The sequence below is a fragment of the Lithobates pipiens genome, unplaced genomic scaffold (assembly GCF_037356315.1).
Source record: "Lithobates pipiens isolate NorthernLeopardFrog02 unplaced genomic scaffold, aLitPip1_a1.2 Scaffold_28, whole genome shotgun sequence".
In the NCBI taxonomy this organism is placed as follows: Eukaryota; Metazoa; Chordata; class Amphibia; order Anura; family Ranidae; genus Lithobates; species Lithobates pipiens.
In genome coordinates this window covers 43,474,461-43,491,624 of record NW_027507789.1, presented here as the reverse complement: position 1 = coordinate 43,491,624, position 17,164 = coordinate 43,474,461, and the positions used below count along the sequence as shown (strand labels likewise).

Genomic DNA, 17,164 nt, shown 5'->3' with positions numbered 1-17,164 from the left:
CCCCGGGAGTAGCAAGATGGCGCAGGGCCGGAGACACACCCACCACACCCGGAGCCATCAAAACGGCACCTCCGGGGGACAGCGCATGCCCCCAGGGAGTAGCAAGATGTCGCCGGCATACAGGACGCAAGACCACGCCCACGACACCGGCAGAGAGGCCCGAAAGCGTCGGAGCGAGGCCCCGCCCACTCCCCCCACCGGCACAGAAACTCCAGCGGGCAGAGGTGTCCGCAGGAGAGACAAGATAGGTGATAGGCAGCCCAAGAGCACAGGCAACCCCATCGCCATCTTTTCGGCCGCCCGTAGGAAAAAATTCCCGGGCGGCCGGATGTGCCGGGCGAACCCCACCCGCACCCGCACAACCACTATGGGAAAAAAAAATTATTAAATTAAAGTAGAGGTTGCATCTGAGTAAATTAAAAGATGACAGTCAGCAATGTAGTAACAAAAGATTTGTCACTGACAGTGCTGCAAAAGGGGCCTCCCTATATATTATGTTTATCAGACAAATCTGCTTATTATGTAATGGAGTAAAGAGTATTGGGATATCAGATATCATCTGTATAAATAAACAGATATACACTGAATAGCACAAGCAGAATTCACCTTAGAAGTATAAAAACAACAGGGAAAAACTATACCTGCTGTGATCAATATTGCATAGGAGTAAAAAACGCAGGGTGAACCGCACTTTGATAACTTACTTCACCATATGGAGTTGTGGCAGAGGATGAGAGGACCGTCCAGCCAGCGTCCTGCCAATAAGGTCTGCAGACACCAGTTAGGGCGGCTCTGATAATAAAGGCCCCTTTAACTATCAACAGCTGATGCTGATTGCACAACCACCATGGACAAAAAAAATAAAAAATAAAAAAAAAAGGGTAAACTTTACTGATGGTAATATTTATAAAAGCTAGTATAATAGCTTAAGACAAAGGGTAGTAACCATGAGCATAGGCAGGGTCAAGTACAATCAGAAAAGAGATGAACATTTTTTTGAAAACAATAGACAATAAAAATTATAACATTAAATATACAGAATCCACTACTTCAAATTTAGTGGACCAGAATAGGAGAATACAAAGTTTTGTAGAAACACAAAGGTGTCCTCTAAATAAAGAGGTATTACAAGAAATATTTATTTAATGGCCTATATATTGTTCCCTCCCCCCTGATACAAAGCCCTCCAGGAAGGGTTTAATTGGGTATATGTGTTGAGACTGTCCAGTACTGAGGGGGTGCCTGCTAGAATGCATTCTAAAAAAGACGGGTCGTTAGAGATAGTGTCAGTGGAGGTTTTAATAATAGGATTGTGGGATGTGGTGTTAGTGTGGGTATGGGAAGGATCCCCTGCAACTGCTAGGGGTGTCGACTGCTCAGAAAGTGCTACAAGAGAAGGTGTAAATTGGGAAGAAGTGGTCATATCAAAAGTGAGTTTCTTGGCCTGTTGCATTTCAGTGAGGTCACCTGAATGTAGGCGCTTGGTGCTAACTGTGGGTTTAGATGTCTTATTAGAGTGAGAAGATGATGATTGTGGGGGCTGTGTAGAGTTAGAAGTAGAACGTGACCTAGAAACATTGTTTCTATTTAATTGAGTTTCACTTTAAGCATTATTAAAATCACTGCTCCCGGAAAAATGGCAGTTTTTAAAACTTTTTTTTTGCATTGATACATGTCCCCTGGGGCAAGACCCGGTCCCCAAATACTTTTTATGACAATAACTTGCATATAAGCCTTTAAAATTAGCACTTTTGATTTTTCGATGTTCACATGTTCGAACAAATTTTTTGCCTGCTCGCATGTTCTGCTGCAAACCGAACCGGGGGGGTTCTGCTCATCCCTATGTCTCACCATTGTCCATTAAATTCATAATAATAAAAATAAAATATAATATGGGTTAAAGCTGAACTCTGGGATACACAAATATTGTCTAAATGCATTCATCATTTGTATTCCTAATTGAATCTTGGTATGCTTTGGGTATTTTTTCCATAGAATATAGTGTAACCTGGGGTAGCTCTGTAATAACCGCCAGCCAGTTTATTGAAAGCAAACAGTTCATTTATTTCAATCAAAACTAAACAAAACAGCTTACTTCAGCCATAGTAAATAACAGTCCAAAATCCTGGTATTGATAATTTAAGCATGCTCTCCGCCAGTTTTCCTTTGGTCCCATAACTAGGCTTGGTTAGGCTTCTCCAGAGCAAGGGTGCCAGGTAGGTCAGCCAGAGGGGGTCAGCAGCCTGTGTCTCCGTAGGTCAAATTGCTCACACTGGCTGCAAAGCTTGTGAGACACTCTCTCACTTCCTTGACACAGGTGCATATTATCCTCTACTGCCTTTCAAGCCTCCATCCCCTGGGACTTAACCCCTTCAGTACCAAAGTCCTAGTAGAAGTAGAAGACTCTGCAACTGCCCCCCTTAAAGGGACCGCAACTCAAATCTTGGGAGAATGTACCTGCCATCCAGGACACATTCCCGGTGTCCTGTACAATAGAAACATAGAAAATTGACGTCAGAAAAAGACCAAGTAGTCCATCGAGTCTGCCCATTTTTTTGTCTATAACAATCATGTTTGAAGCCATTTACTGTTGACTGTCTCACTACCTCTGCTGTAGTTTATTCCAGGCATCAACTACCCTTTCAATAAAATAATACTTTCTAAGATTAGTTTAACACTTCCCTCCAGTTAGAGGTCATGTTCCTGTGTTCTTGATTTTGGTTTCATAGAAATAGCCGCCCGTGCCATTTTTTCAGGGCCCTGCGCCGTGATTGCCGGCTCTCGCATGCATGCACGGGAGTGATGTCTTTGCGGCTCCAGCCAATTACAGCTCTGCAGTAATCCAGTGTAAAAAATTACCTCTGTGCAGGAACTTTCTGAAATAGAGACCGGTCACTGTTGATCTCTCTCCTTGTGCAGGATGACTGGTATTGCTCTGCCCTTTAGTTTCGTTTTCTGCAGGCAGTCTGTAGTGGGTGGAGGCTGCATGATGTCACTGCTACTTTTAAAAGTAATATATAGGTTAGCAAATCATTCAATTTACACAAAGTGGCTTTATAACCTTTTTGAATATTGAGGAATATATTTATAGCTTCATAGTTAGTAAGGTTGAATAAAGACACCAGTCCATCCAGTTCAACGTGAGTGAGTGTCTACAATTGTCCCTATCCCTGTACATTGCACACTCACAGCAGTCCCTACCCTCAAGGAGCCCACAATCCAAGGTCCCCATTCATATACTAGGGACAATTTTGGACAGAAGCCAATTAACCTACCTGCATGTCTTTGGACTTATATGAAAATATTTATGGAGAATGGAGCTCTGTTTTAAAGTGTAATTAAAGCCCCCTATCGTTTTTAGCCAAGCAAGCTGCCATCTTTGCCTCTGTTTAATCTACAACTGCCATGATGCTGCACATGTGATCAGTTATAAAACCAGCCATTGGATGCACTGGCCGGAAATGAAGCAATTGAAAAATTTATGGATGGGTTAACTTCTGTTTTAAAGATGAAGTAAAGTCTTCCTTTTTAATTGTACCTACAGGTAAGCCTATAGTAAGGCTTGCCTGTAGTACTGTAAATATCTCCTAAACTTGCACCATTTAGGAGATATTTACAATATACGCCAATGTCATCAGCACATGCGCTCTGAAGAAATAGCCGCCCGTGACGTTTTTTCAGGGCCCTGTGCCGTGATCGACGGCTCACGCACACATGTGCGGGAGTGACGTCATCGCGGCACTGGCCAATTACAGCAATGGAGCCCACAAATCCAGAAGGAACACCAGGGAAGATGTTGGCCATCTCAGCAGTATGTGGGCTCCACTGAGAGAGCTTCCTTCTAAGGTAAGTATTTCGTAATGAGCTAGTATGCGATGCTCATTATGCCTTTGTCTTACAGTTTGTTTGTTTTTTATAAGGTTTACAACCTCTTTAAAAGATAACAATAATAGTGTTTTATGTTTTTTTGCTTCTTAAGCAACGCCGTAGTAATTGTAACAAAATAAATCTTCATGCACATTTACCCATGCAGCGCAACTACGTTGGATATTTATGGTGACCAGGATGTCCTGGAGCTCTGTACAGTGGCCCATAGGCAATGTATGGATGAAGATAGCTGAACACAGCTATGCACTTCTATTAGCACAGAGTAGCCCACAGGCATAACGTCTTGAGCCCCATACACACTGTCAGATTTTCTGCAGATTTTTTCCTTCAGATTTACCAAAAACACGAAGTGCAAGGGCCTGCCTGATTGCATACAAATTGAAACTTCTAAGGTTTGACCTCATGTTATATGGTTTTGGTAATACTGTAGGAAAAAATCATCAGAAAATCTGATAGTGTGTATGGGGCTTTGAACATACGCTATCTGCATTCGGGACATTATGTCTGTGTGCATGTGCTACTTTACCCTAATAGCATAGCTGGGCACAGCTGCCTTCACCCATGCATGTCTATGATCTGTAGGTAGCTCTAGGATATCCAGGGCATGAGAAATATGAAGCGTTTTAATGCTGCACAGGCAAATGCACCCATGTGCATGTAGCTTATGCAGTAAGGATACAGTGATATAGTAATATAATAATATAATATAATTTTCCTTGTTGCAGACATGAATGGGGTGTCTCTAACTCTCCTTCTAATAACTATAATATGGTTGGTCCATTCTCACGTTATTCTAGAAGAAAAACAAGAAAGAAGCAGCGGCATAACTATGGCTCATTTTCCAGAAATTCTCCCACCAATCATAGTCGGTGAGTAGCAGACACAAATGATACAGAAGATTGGTATTATTCGGCTAAGTAAGGAAATGCAATTCATTGTTGCTTTATAATCCTATATTTTATCTTGCAGATTTAAAAAAGTCCTCTCGGAGGGTGAGCAGGGTGGATGCCGAACAGAATAAATTAAAAAAGGTAATTTATCTAGTCTATTGAACCTGTAAGCAACTGTTATATTAGATGTTAACGGGAAAATATCTTTTTTTTTTTTCAGTGCGTGCCCATTTAGAGTTATATTGTAGTGTAACCCTTAAAGTTGAGCTCCGGCACAAAATTTTAATAACCACAAAAGATATAAATTCCTTTCTTTATGTGCACCAAATACTTTGAAAACAAGGTGTTACCTTGTAAAAGAAGTAGAAGTGACATCATTACTGTGCTGCACTAAACTAGCTTGAAATGCACCAGCTGCTGAAGGGGGCCGAGATTTTTTTTACAGTTGTCCAGTTTTTATCTGTTTGAGTTCAGAGGTCAGTAGTAAGTGACGCAGAGCTCAGAGATCAGTAGTAAGTGATGCAGAGTTTTTTGTTTTCTTAGTTCTTTTTACGCCAATAAGTACAGTGTGTGAGGAGAGAAGTGCCCACAGTGCCCATCTGAAGTGCCCACAGTGCTGATATGTGCTCATGCCTAGCTCATTCATTAATCCCTGGTTCATCCATCCCACCCCATGCTCATCTATACCCCATCCCTGGCTCACCATCCATCCCTGGCTCATCCATCCACATTCATGCTCAACCATGCTCCATCCCTGGATCATCCATCCTCATTCATGATCATCCCTGGCTCATCCATCCACATTCATGCTCATCCATGCTCTATCCATGGCTCATACATCCACATTCATGCTCATCCATTCCCATCCATGGTTCATCAATGCTCATCCATGGCTCATCCATGCCACATCAGTGATCATCCATGCCATATCCATGCCATATCAGTGCTCATCCATGCCACAGCGTGTGAGGAGAGGAGGGAGCCGGTGCAGCAGTGGTGTGGGCTGGATCTGAAGTGCCCACAGTGCTGATCTGTGCCCATCCCTGGCTCATTCATGTTCCATCCCTTGCTCATTCATTCTCATCTATGTTCCATCCCTGACTCATCCATCCATCCATCCATCCCTGGCTCATCCATCCACATTCATGCTCATCCATGATTCATCCCTGGCTCATCCATCCTCATTCATGCTCATCCCTGGCTTATCCATCCACATTCATGCTCATCCGTACTCCATCCCTGGTCCATCTATCCACATTCATGTTCATCCATGCTCTATTCCTGGCTCATCCATCCACATTCATGATCATCCATGCTCCATCCCTGGCTCATCCATTCACATTCATGTTCATCCATGCTCCATCCCTGGCTCATCCATGCTAATCCATCCCCATCCATGGCTCATCCATGCCACATCAGTGATAATCCGCACCACATCCATTCCATGCCATATCAGTGATCATCCGTGCCATATCAGTGATCATCCGTGCCACATCCATGTCACATCAATGATCATGAATTGCCACATCCATGACACATCAGTGGTTATCCATGCCACATCCATGCCACATCAGTGCTAATCCGTGCCACATCCATGCCATATCAGTGTTCATCCGTGCCACATCCACGCCACATCAGTGATCATCCGTGCCACATCCATGCCACATCAGTGATCATCCATGCCACATCAATTCCACATCAGTGCTCATCCAGTCACATCAGTTCTCATCAGTGTCACATCCATGCCACAACAGTGCTCACCCATACCACATCAGTGCTCATCCGTGCCACCTCCATGCCACTACAGTGCCCATCAGTGCCTCACAAAAGTGTAATAGGTAGTCAAATTAGATTTTACATTTTGAAATGTATGTCCCTGGAACACCTGATGGTGCTTCCTGCATGTTGGGCCTCTGTATGTGGCCAGGCTGTGTAAAGATCTCACACATGTGGTGTCGCCATACTCAGGAGGCGTAGCAGAACGTATTTTGGAATGTGATTTTTGCTATGTACAGGCTATGTGTTAGAAATATCTTAATGGGGATGTGTGACTTGATGGTGAAGCGAGCAGCTCTATAGAACCACTGCTCTGGCTGACAAACCTCATCCTGCAGTGATTCTGGGTCGGATTTCCCCAGGAATGGTACCATACTCTTCCCCACGGTGGTGGGCATCTTACAGGCTGGAGTCCATTGTGAAATAAGGGCCCCCCGCGCAACCATTTGAGGTGGAGAAACTTGCACATTTCAGCAGGCAAGATGGTGCAGGGCCATCTGACATGCTCAACCCCTGCTATATTTGCCACCCAGCCAGACTCCCTGCATTCCCAGGACTCCCCTCAAGATAGTGGGAGCTACCAGGCTGCCGATCTTCCCCAGATAAACCTACAATGGCCACAATCATGCTAGCAATCCAGGATTGCAAGGCCTTCCTTTCTATTCAGATAGCATCTATTCGCATGGACTTTTCACTGTTGAAAAAAGATGTTCAAAATCTGTGTGATAGAACAGGGGCCACTGAGGAACGTATAAGCTCCCTGGAGGATGTTGTACACCCCTTAGCTGTTACAATGCAGGACAACACAAGTGAAATGGTGGCTCTCTGTGAAAAATTACTATACGCTTGGCTAAGGGACATTTTTGGCACAGACGCACCTTCTTTGGCCGCGTACACACGGGCGGACTGTTCGCCCAACTTTGTTCGTCAAACAGTTTCGGCAAACAGTCCGCTCAAAATTAGCATGGACGGACATGGCCACACACGGCACTTTTTGAGCGGACTGTTTCAGCGAACTGTTTGCCAAACAGTTCGCTCAACTTTTGAAATGAACGGACTCGCCCACGTAAGGCGGAGGCAAATCCGCCCATTTCGAGCGCGTGTACAGGTAGGCGGGGCCCGCGAAGGAGACGTCGCGGGCTCCGCCGCCTGGAATGGACTTAAAGGGGAACCCCAACGCCGAAAAAAATCGGCGTGGGGTCCCCCCAAAGTCCACAACAGACCCTTGTCCGAGCACGCTACCCGGCCGGCCAGGAAAGGGGGGCGAGCGAGCGCGCCCCCCCTCCTGAGCCGTACCAGGCCGCGTGCCCTCAACATGGGGGGGTGCCTTGGGGAAGGGGGGGCCGCGCGGCCCCCCCACCCCAAAGCACCTTGTCCCCATGTTGATGAGGACAAGGGCCTCTTCCCGACAACCCTGGCCGTTGGTTGTCGGGGTCTGCGGGCGGGGGGCTTATCGGAATCCGGGAGCCCCCTTTAAGAAGGGGGCCCCCGGATACCGGCCCCCCACCCTATGTGAATGAGTATGGGGTACAATGTACCCCTACCCATTCACCTGTAAAATAAAAGTACCCCAAAAAAAAACACAACACACGAGAAAAAATATTTTATTGCACAGCTCCGGGGGTCTTCCGTCTTCGGGGGTCTTCTCGCCGGACTCCTCCGCTATCTTCGTGTAGCTCTTTTGCTAGCGGAGGAGTCCGGCTTTCTTCCTCCCCGCCGCCGGCCTCTTCTCCCGACTTCGGGGGTCTTGTCCCCCTCTTCGGTTCTTCTGCCGGGCCACCGCGCCTTCTTGTAGCTCTTTTGCAGGCGGTGGCCCGGTCTTCTGTCGCCGCTGCCTTCCGTTCTTCTGTCGCCGCCTTCCGTTCTTCTGCCGGGCCACCGCGCCTTCTTGTAGCTCTTTTACAGGCGGTGGCCCGGTCTTCTGTCGCCGCTGTCGCTGTCGCCGTCGCCGCCTTCCGTTCTTCTTCTTCTTCTTGTTCTTCTTCTTCTTCTCCAGGAGATGTTGACACGTCGCTCTCTCCGGCCGGAATGCCAGAGCCGCGCTGTGCGGTCACTTATATAGTGACAATGGGGCAGTGTCACATGGTATATGTCACATGGGTTGGTCACATGGGTTGATGTCACATGGGGACTATGACATCGTAAGGGGGCGGGGTCACCATGTGACCAACCCATGTGACATATACCATGTGACCCCGCCCCATTGTCACTATATAAGTGACCGCACAGCGCGGCTCTGGCATTCCGGCCGGAGAGAGCGACGTGTCAACATCTCCTGGAGAAGAAGAAGAAGAACAAGAAGAAGAAGAAGAACGGAAGGCGGCGACGGCGACAGCGGCGACAGAAGACCGGGCCACCGCCTGTAAAAGAGCTACAAGAAGGCGCGGTGGCCCGGCAGAAGAACCGAAGGCGGCGACAGAAGAACGGAAGGCAGCGGCGACAGAAGACCGGGCCACCGCCTGCAAAAGAGCTACAAGAAGGCGCGGTGGCCCGGCAGAAGAACCGAAGAGGGGGACAAGACCCCCGAAGTCGGGAGAAGAGGCCGGCGGCGGGGAGGAAGAAAGCCGGACTCCTCCGCTAGCAAAAGAGCTACACGAAGATAGCGGAGGAGTCCGGCGAGAAGACCCCCGAAGACGGAAGACCCCCGGAGCTGTGCAATAAAATATTTTTTCCCTGTGTTGTGTTTTTTTTTGTACTTTATTTCACAGGTGAATGGGTAGGGGTACATTGTACCCCATACTCATTCACATAGGGTGGGGGGCCGGTATCCGGGGGCCCCCTTCTTAAAGGGGGCTCCCGGATTCCGATAAGCCCCCCGCCCGCAGACCCCGACAACCAACGGCCAGGGTTGTCGGGAAGAGGCCCTTGTCCTCATCAACATGGGGACAAGGTGCTTTGGGGTGGGGGGGCCGCGCGGCCCCCCCTTCCCCAAGGCACCCCCCATGTTGAGGGCACGCGGCCTGGTACGGCTCAGGAGGGGGGGCGCGCTCGCTCGCCCCCCTTTCCTGGCCGGCCGGGTAGCGTGCTCGGACAAGGGTCTGTTGTGGACTTTGGGGGAACCCCCACGCCGATTTTTTTCGGCGTTGGGGTTCCCCTTTAAGCCCATTCCAGGCGGCGGAGCCCGCGACGTCTCCGTCGCGGGCCCCGCCTACCTTCACACGCGCTCGAAATGAGCAGACTTTCCTCCGAGCGGGAACAGTTTGCTCATTTCGAAAGTAGCCTACACACGGGCGGACTGTTCGCTCAAACACAGTTTCAGCGGACAGTTTTTCGGAATTTCCGAAAGACTTTGTCCGTCAAACTGTCCGCTGAAACTGTCCGCTGAAAGCCCACACACGAGCGGACTGTCCGCCCAAACACTGTTCAGCGGACAAGGTTGGGCGAACAGTCCGCCCGTGTGTACGCGGCCTTACTCCTATGTTATTGAACATGTACACCGCACACCTCCATGTCCCCCTCCCGCAGGAGCTCCCCAACGCTCCCTAATTGCACGGATCTTTAACTTCCAAGACAAAGTGGCCATTCTATGCTTTGCCAGGGAGAAAGGGCCATTTAAATACAACAGCAACACTATCTCAGTATATCCTCACTTTTCCGCTGACGTTCAATGCCAACGCATATCCTTGAAAGCCAGCCTGCGTACAGAAGGCCTTCCCTACTCTATGCTTTTCCCCGCCAAGTTGCGTGTTATCCATGACGACAAAGCCCACATCTAAATCAACCCTAAAGAAGCCACAGTGTGGCTGAAAGATAGCTATGGAGTTCTGCCCAAGCGCAGGGGTGACCAACTGTGGCATTTCCTCCCTGGAACCCCTCCTGTTACCTCATCACGGATCCTCTGCCCCTTGCACTTGCAGGTCGTCAACTTGTTTGCTGCCAATGTTCCTCAAGAAGATTGCTGCCTTCTTCCCTGCAGTTTGCAGAAATACTGCCCTTCTGTACCTGGCCCTCCTATACTGGATCTTTCCATAATCCTAATTGTTGTGCCTACCTATGGAGGGCCTGGTGCTTTTTCTATATCCTCTTTTGTGCAGTAGACTCCAAGATAGGCATCTTGTTGGTTCTTAGGGGAGGGCCCTTAAAGCGGGAGTAAACGCCCTGACATTGTATTTATTTTTTAGACCTGCACGGGAAAGGCATAATGAGCTAGTATGCACCTCATGAAATATTTACCTTAGAACGAGCCCCCGACCTCTCGCCCCATCCACGCCAAGGGAGCTGACATGTTCCCTCAGCATGTCTTCCAGGTATCGCAGCTCCGGCCATGTGAGTGCCCGGAGCCGAGATATCATCACTCCTGCGCAGCCGAAAAATCCCCTGTGCCCATGCGTCACTGCAGTCAGCGGCTCATTGCGAGGGGAATATCTCCTAAACCATACAGGTTAGGAGATATTTTTTTTACCTACAGGTAAGCCTTATTATAGGCTTACCTGTAGGTAAAAGTAAAAAAATTATACAACCACTTTAAGCATTCATGGCTAGCTCAGAACTATCATGCTACCCATACGGCCTACTCTAGAGGGGTCTCTATTTTACTGGCCAAATCTCTCCCTGCAGAGATACTACAAATTAAATCAGGTCCTGAAGGAAGGTACATTGTACTTATAATGCGCATTGCCTCTGTGACGCTCACATTAGTAAATTTTTATGTCCCCCCTCTACTTTCCAAATATGTGCTAACCAAATTGTCACTTATGCTTTTATCTAGGCCCTCTTCTTTATGTGCGAGACTTTAATGTTGTAATGAACCCAACCATGGACCGCTTGGGGAGTGGTGGTAGATCTTTACCTCCTTTACTGATTGGGCCCAGGTACACGGGCTCACTGAGATATGGCAAAGGAAATACCCGGATGTAAGGCAATACTCATGTCACTCAGACTCTTTCCACACCATGTATCACATAGACCTGGCATTGGCCATGGGGGACACTCTTCCAGTTGTCTCTGCTGTATCATACCTACCTAGGGGTGTTTCTGACCACACACCTCTGTCTGTAGATCTCCATATTCTTCCAGGTTCAGGCCCAACTTTGTGGCACCTGAATTCACATTGCCTGTAAGATGAGGTGGTACTGGGGGAATGCAGGAAGGGTATTGTTGAATATTGAAATAAGAATTCGGGTACAGCAGACCCAATAACAGAATGGGAGGCCTTCAAGACCACATTGAGGGGTACTTGTATGTCCATTACTGGCATTTTACGTAAAAATACTCAACAGTATACTGTGGAATTGGAGACAGCTATGACCTCTGCAGAAACTGCCTATGCCTTTGACCCCAGGCCCACTACATACAATACTTGGTTACAGTGCCTCAGAGAATATGAGCTCCGGCTATTGTACCTTACACAAAAACGCATGCTACATATTACCCAAAAATCATGGTAATAAAGCTGGATGCCTTTTAGCTTGACCTGGACACTCTCCTATTTCTATTCCTCATATCTTGACTACACAGGGCCAGATTAGAGACACCCCTAGGGACATTATGGAAACTTTTCTGGACTTCTATAAAGACCTGTATTTCAACAGAGTAGACTACAGTCACTCTCAACTATCCGATTACTTGGCCTCCCTATCGGTTGAGGGACATGAGGAACTGGAGGTGCCTCTCTCTGTTGAGGAAATCGCTGTAGCCATTTCGCAACTGCCGGCACATAAGAGCCTGGGCCTAGACAGATTCCCAGGTGAATGGTTTCAGCACCTAATATGCCCCTTTTTTTGCATAACTATAACAAAGCCTTAGATATTGGAACTCTTCCCCCCACTATGCGGGAAGCCATGATTATTTTGTTAATAAACCATGTAAAATGCACTTCGTACCGTCCGATCTCTCTTATTAATGTGGATGCTAAAATCCTAGCCAAAGTTCTGGCCAATTGTCTGAACACTGTGGTTGCGAAACTGGTCAAGAGTGATCAAGGAGGCTTAATTCCTGACAGGTCCACAAGAATGAATATTTGCAGACTGTTCCACAATCTACAATATCCCCATGACTGTCCTCCTTCCCCTGTCATTGTATCTTTGGATACATGTAAAGCCTTGATAGCATGGAATAGCCATATCTTTTCAAGTACTACAGGGGTACTAGGCAAGGGTGTCCGTTGCCACCCCTCCTATTTGCTCTGGCCATGGAAGCCCTTGCAGTGCGCATTCAATGCTCACCATTAATTTAAGGCCTTTTTCTCATTTATCATGTGGATTGATTTCCTGCACAATTTTTTGAATTGTTTTTTCACCACTTGAATGATATATGGACATTCTATATTTATGCACTGAGTGCATCAAGTCACATTGAGTTTACATTATTTCACATTTATTGCTTGTGATTAGCGTGACTTTTCTGATGAGTGTATGTTTTACTATGTTTATATCACATAGTGAGCCGCTGCAGTCGTTTAGTACACATGTATTTGCTTTTTGATTTTAGTGTGGTATATTTTTTGGAATAGATTCAGAAAGAGGCTTGGCTAGCTTTCAGCCAGTGGACGCGCATGCCTGCCGCATTCTCCGTGACGGCGGTGCCCACAATCGTGTCACGGAGAGGAAGAAAGGGGAGATGCTTTTGTGAACAAGGCATTTCTCCGTTCTGCCTTGTGACATGACAGAGATCACTGCTCCCTGTCATCGGGAGCAGTGATTGCAGTCATGTGAGTTGTAGCCCACCCCCCCCACAGTTAGAATCACTCCCAAGGACACACTTAACCCCTTGATCGCCCCTTAGTGGTTAACCCCCTTGTCATTTACACAGTAATCAGTGCATTTTTATAGCATTGATCGCTGTATAAATGACAATGGTCCGAAAATAGTGTCAAAAGTGTCCGATATGTCAGCCATAATGTCGCAGTTACAATAAAAATCGCAGATCGCTGCCATTACTAATAAAATAAATTAATAATAAAAATGCCATAAAACTATCCCCTATTTGCAGACACTATAAATTTTGTGCAAACCAATCAATATACGCTCATTGCAAATTTTTTTACCAAAAATATGTAGAAGAATATGCATCGGCCTAAACTGAGGAAAAAAATAGTTTTTTTTATATATTTTTGGGGGACATTTATTATAGCAAAAAGTAAAAAATATTGCTTTTTTTTTCAAAAATTTTCACTCTTTTTTTGTTTATAGCGCAAAAAATAAAAAATGTAGAAGTGATCAAATATCACCAAAAGAAAGCTCTATTTGTTGGAAAAGAAGGATGTCAATTTTGTTTGGCTATAACGTCGCACAGCTGCGCAATTGCCAGTTAAAGCAATGCAGTGCCAAATCGCAAAAAGTGCTCTGGTCAGGAACGGGGCAAATCTTTCCGGGGCTGAAGTGGTTAAGATGCTTTTGCAGGCACGCAGCTTGTCCCTGGAGCCCATGCGTGTGCCCGGCAGGCCCAATGACCGCCGGGCACGAGACCTGGTGACAGAGCAAGAACCGGGATCTGTGTGTGTAAAGACTTGACCCCAAATTTACTAGAGATGAAGGAGCACAGGCTGGGCTTTTACTAGAAAGATTAATATACTATAGAGCACAGGTGGCAAACATGTGGCCCGCGCAGTGGCCGCCACCTCTTTTGTCACCCAGGTAACAAGAGTAAACATCCCCTGTCACACAAGCGGCACTGGCTTTGTGTGAGCACATGTGCGGCCAGCCTGTCTCCAAGGGAACATCTCCCGCTCTCTATCCTCCTCAGTCCCTCTAGTAGCTGTTTCTGAGCTAAGTGCATGCACGGTCGGCCCATCAGTGTCGGAGGTTCCTGACAGCTCCGACGGCTATGTATTGTTTTTTTTTATCCAGCGGGCTGCAGCCTAAGAGCAGGCTATTTGAGGATTCGCTGCAGTGTTGTTTTTGTGCTGATTTTTTTTTTTTAAGTATTGGTGAAATAAGACATAAAGGGCAGAACATTGGTACTGGTTGCTGAACATGCTGAACACGGATATCCTCCTACACCGGGTGGTACCAACTATAGCTCAAAACACAGGGAGGTACCAGAGCTGAGCCAGGTAGGAGAGAGCACAGATATGAGAGTTTTTTTTTGAGGGAGCGGCTGTGGAGGCAGAAGTGGAAGTATGGAAGGAGAGTGGAGAGTGGATGGTGCAGTGGTCATAACCGAGGAGAAGGGGTGGAAATAAGATGCTGCACACTGTGTATAGCACACTCCTGAACCCTGCACTCCATACGCAGTGCACTCCTGAACCCTGCACTTCATACGCAGTGCACTCCTGAACCATGCACTCCATACGCAGTGCAGTCCTGAACCCTGCACTTCATATACAGCGCACACCTGAACCCTGCATGCCATACGCAGTGCACTCCTGAACCCTGAACTCCATACGCAGCACACTCCTGAACCCTGCACTCCATACGCAGCACACTCCTGAACCCTGCACTCCATACGCAGTGCACTCCTGAACCCTGCACTCCATACACAGTGCACTCTTTGGCCACCGAAGCTTGCTTTTCCCTTTTTTAGACATAACCCAGCTAAAAAGCTTATACTCCGTCACAATAATGAATATGTATAATTTGTGGTTTGTACACGCTGTCTTTTATCTAATTTTTGATTTGATAGTATGGCATCTGGCTATAGTATATCAGTCGGAGTTCAGGAAATAAAAAGCAGAAGTATCTGAATACTGAACTACGTGTGTGTCAGTGTTTGACTTCAAGTGTGCACACTTACATTAAGGATTAATTTGGCCAGGGGGACAGAAACAAGATACCGGGCTTTTCTAGTCCAGGTCCAAAACACTCTTGAACCCTGTTTTCTATATGTAGTGCACTCTTGAACCCTGCACTCCATATGCAGCGCATTCCTGAACCCTGTACGCCATAGGCAGTGCACCCATGAACACTCCACTCCATAAAATCAGTAATAAACAAATGCGGTGACAATTATTTATGATAATAAAGTCGACACATAGTTCTACATATACAATTGGCCCTTTAAGGGCAACCATACTGCTGATGCGGCTCCCGATGACTTTGTAATCAGGGATATTAGGCCTAACTGGTGTATGCCTAACTTTTTATTTTTTCTTTAGGGATAGGGTGATGAGGTGAATGTAAGTGATATAATGTGAGGTAGATTAGGTGCTCTTGTGCTGCAAATAAAAGGAAGCAAGGTGGCCAGTAACAAAGGGAATCACCATTCTGAACACTTCAAAATTAAACAAAACACCCCTTCGACGTAACCCACAAACAAAATAAAAATACCACCCCCAAGACAAATGCCCATTCCCCTTTATAGGGAAGCACTGCAGCAAAAAAAAGAAAAAGAAAAAAAAGTTATTGGTGCAAACTTTTCTATGGTTGAGCACCACCATACATTGTTATATGCTGCACTGGTCCTTAACCATGTGTAGGTTCTTATCCGGTTGATGTGGAGCTTATACGGGACTTGTGGTCTCTGCGTTATTTTTTCATTTTCACCAGGTGATCCTGCCAGTAACATACTTCCTGTCCTAGGGAAATAATGATCAGTTACTGAACTGAATCTATGGAGGAGCAGCGTTGTCACTCCAGGACATGAAGTGTGTTAGGACTACAAAACACCACCCCCTCTTGTTTTTTCCTCAGGGTAAAGTGAAGTATATGCAAATATGCAAAATGGCATCCCCTGAATACAAATGCTAAATAATGTTATAATAAATAAAATTATAAATAAACCACATGTTGAGGAGTTAGCTTAAACCTGTGATACCTAGTATTTGTATTAGTACAATTATCAACACAATCATAAAAAAGCATCAAAACTAATTATTGCAACATAAAAACTTATAACAAATGAAAATCCTGTTATAGTGTATTTCTGGACAAAAATCTTCTATTTCGCCATCTTTCTTTCATCTTCTTCACACTCAATAGTGCTCCACTACCTCACTCACCAGATATCTTTGGGCCGCCAGGGCCTTCATAGTTTAGATAATTACAATCCTGAAAATGGTGTGTGCTTAGTATCCACCTCCTCTCCTCTCACATCCACCAGTATGGGAAGTTCCAGAATAGAAAACAATAGTGTGATAATTGTGCAATACATTTATTTGAAAACATCCTTATTAAAAACATATGCCAATGCACTTGTATTGCCAAAAGCGGCACCAGCTAAATTTGCCTGTAAAGTTATAATCCTTGCTGCACATCTATTTTAGGTCTATTATCTTTCAGATACTATAATTCCTAAATTTTTATTAATTGGAATAGAGCTGGATAAGGTTTAACAGCAACACGTGAATCGGACGATCGCAATTAGAGCAATATTATAATTTATATTGGATTATTATTTTATTTCTAGCATTCATTGGCAATTTAAACCCAAATGTACTATTAACATCAATAGCATCGATATCCCCTATGCTCCACTAGTAGCAACAGTGAGACGCTTAGGGAAGTTGTTAACCAATAGGATAGCATAAGTGGGTATAAAGGGCTCCTAAAAAATTGCCGCCACACAACTTCCTGATGACGCTTTTCTGGTGAAATGCATTGAGGTCTTGAAAGTGGCTGAACTTCCAGGTCTTGCTGACGTCACGTCCAGCTCAGGTAGAATGCACGCCGGCTCCCAGAGGCAAGCTGTGAGGAATATAACTTTACAGGCTATTTTAGCTGGTACCACTATTG

The 17,164-nt window shown here is 46.0% G+C and overlaps 1 protein-coding gene across 3 annotated transcripts in view; it reads left to right on the top strand.

The window, feature by feature from the left end:
• The window catches only part of LOC143935351 (agouti-signaling protein-like), a 205,136-nt gene that overhangs the window by 165,065 nt on the left and 22,907 nt on the right, over window positions 1-17,164 (top strand). For all 3 annotated transcript variants that reach the window (XM_077459158.1, XM_077459155.1, XM_077459156.1), the window contains exons 2-3: window positions 4,614-4,757; window positions 4,858-4,919. In XM_077459158.1, the coding sequence (XP_077315284.1) occupies window positions 4,616-4,757; window positions 4,858-4,919 (204 nt within the window). In that variant the 5' untranslated portion in view covers window positions 4,614-4,615. The remainder of the gene's footprint in view (window positions 1-4,613; window positions 4,758-4,857; window positions 4,920-17,164) is intronic.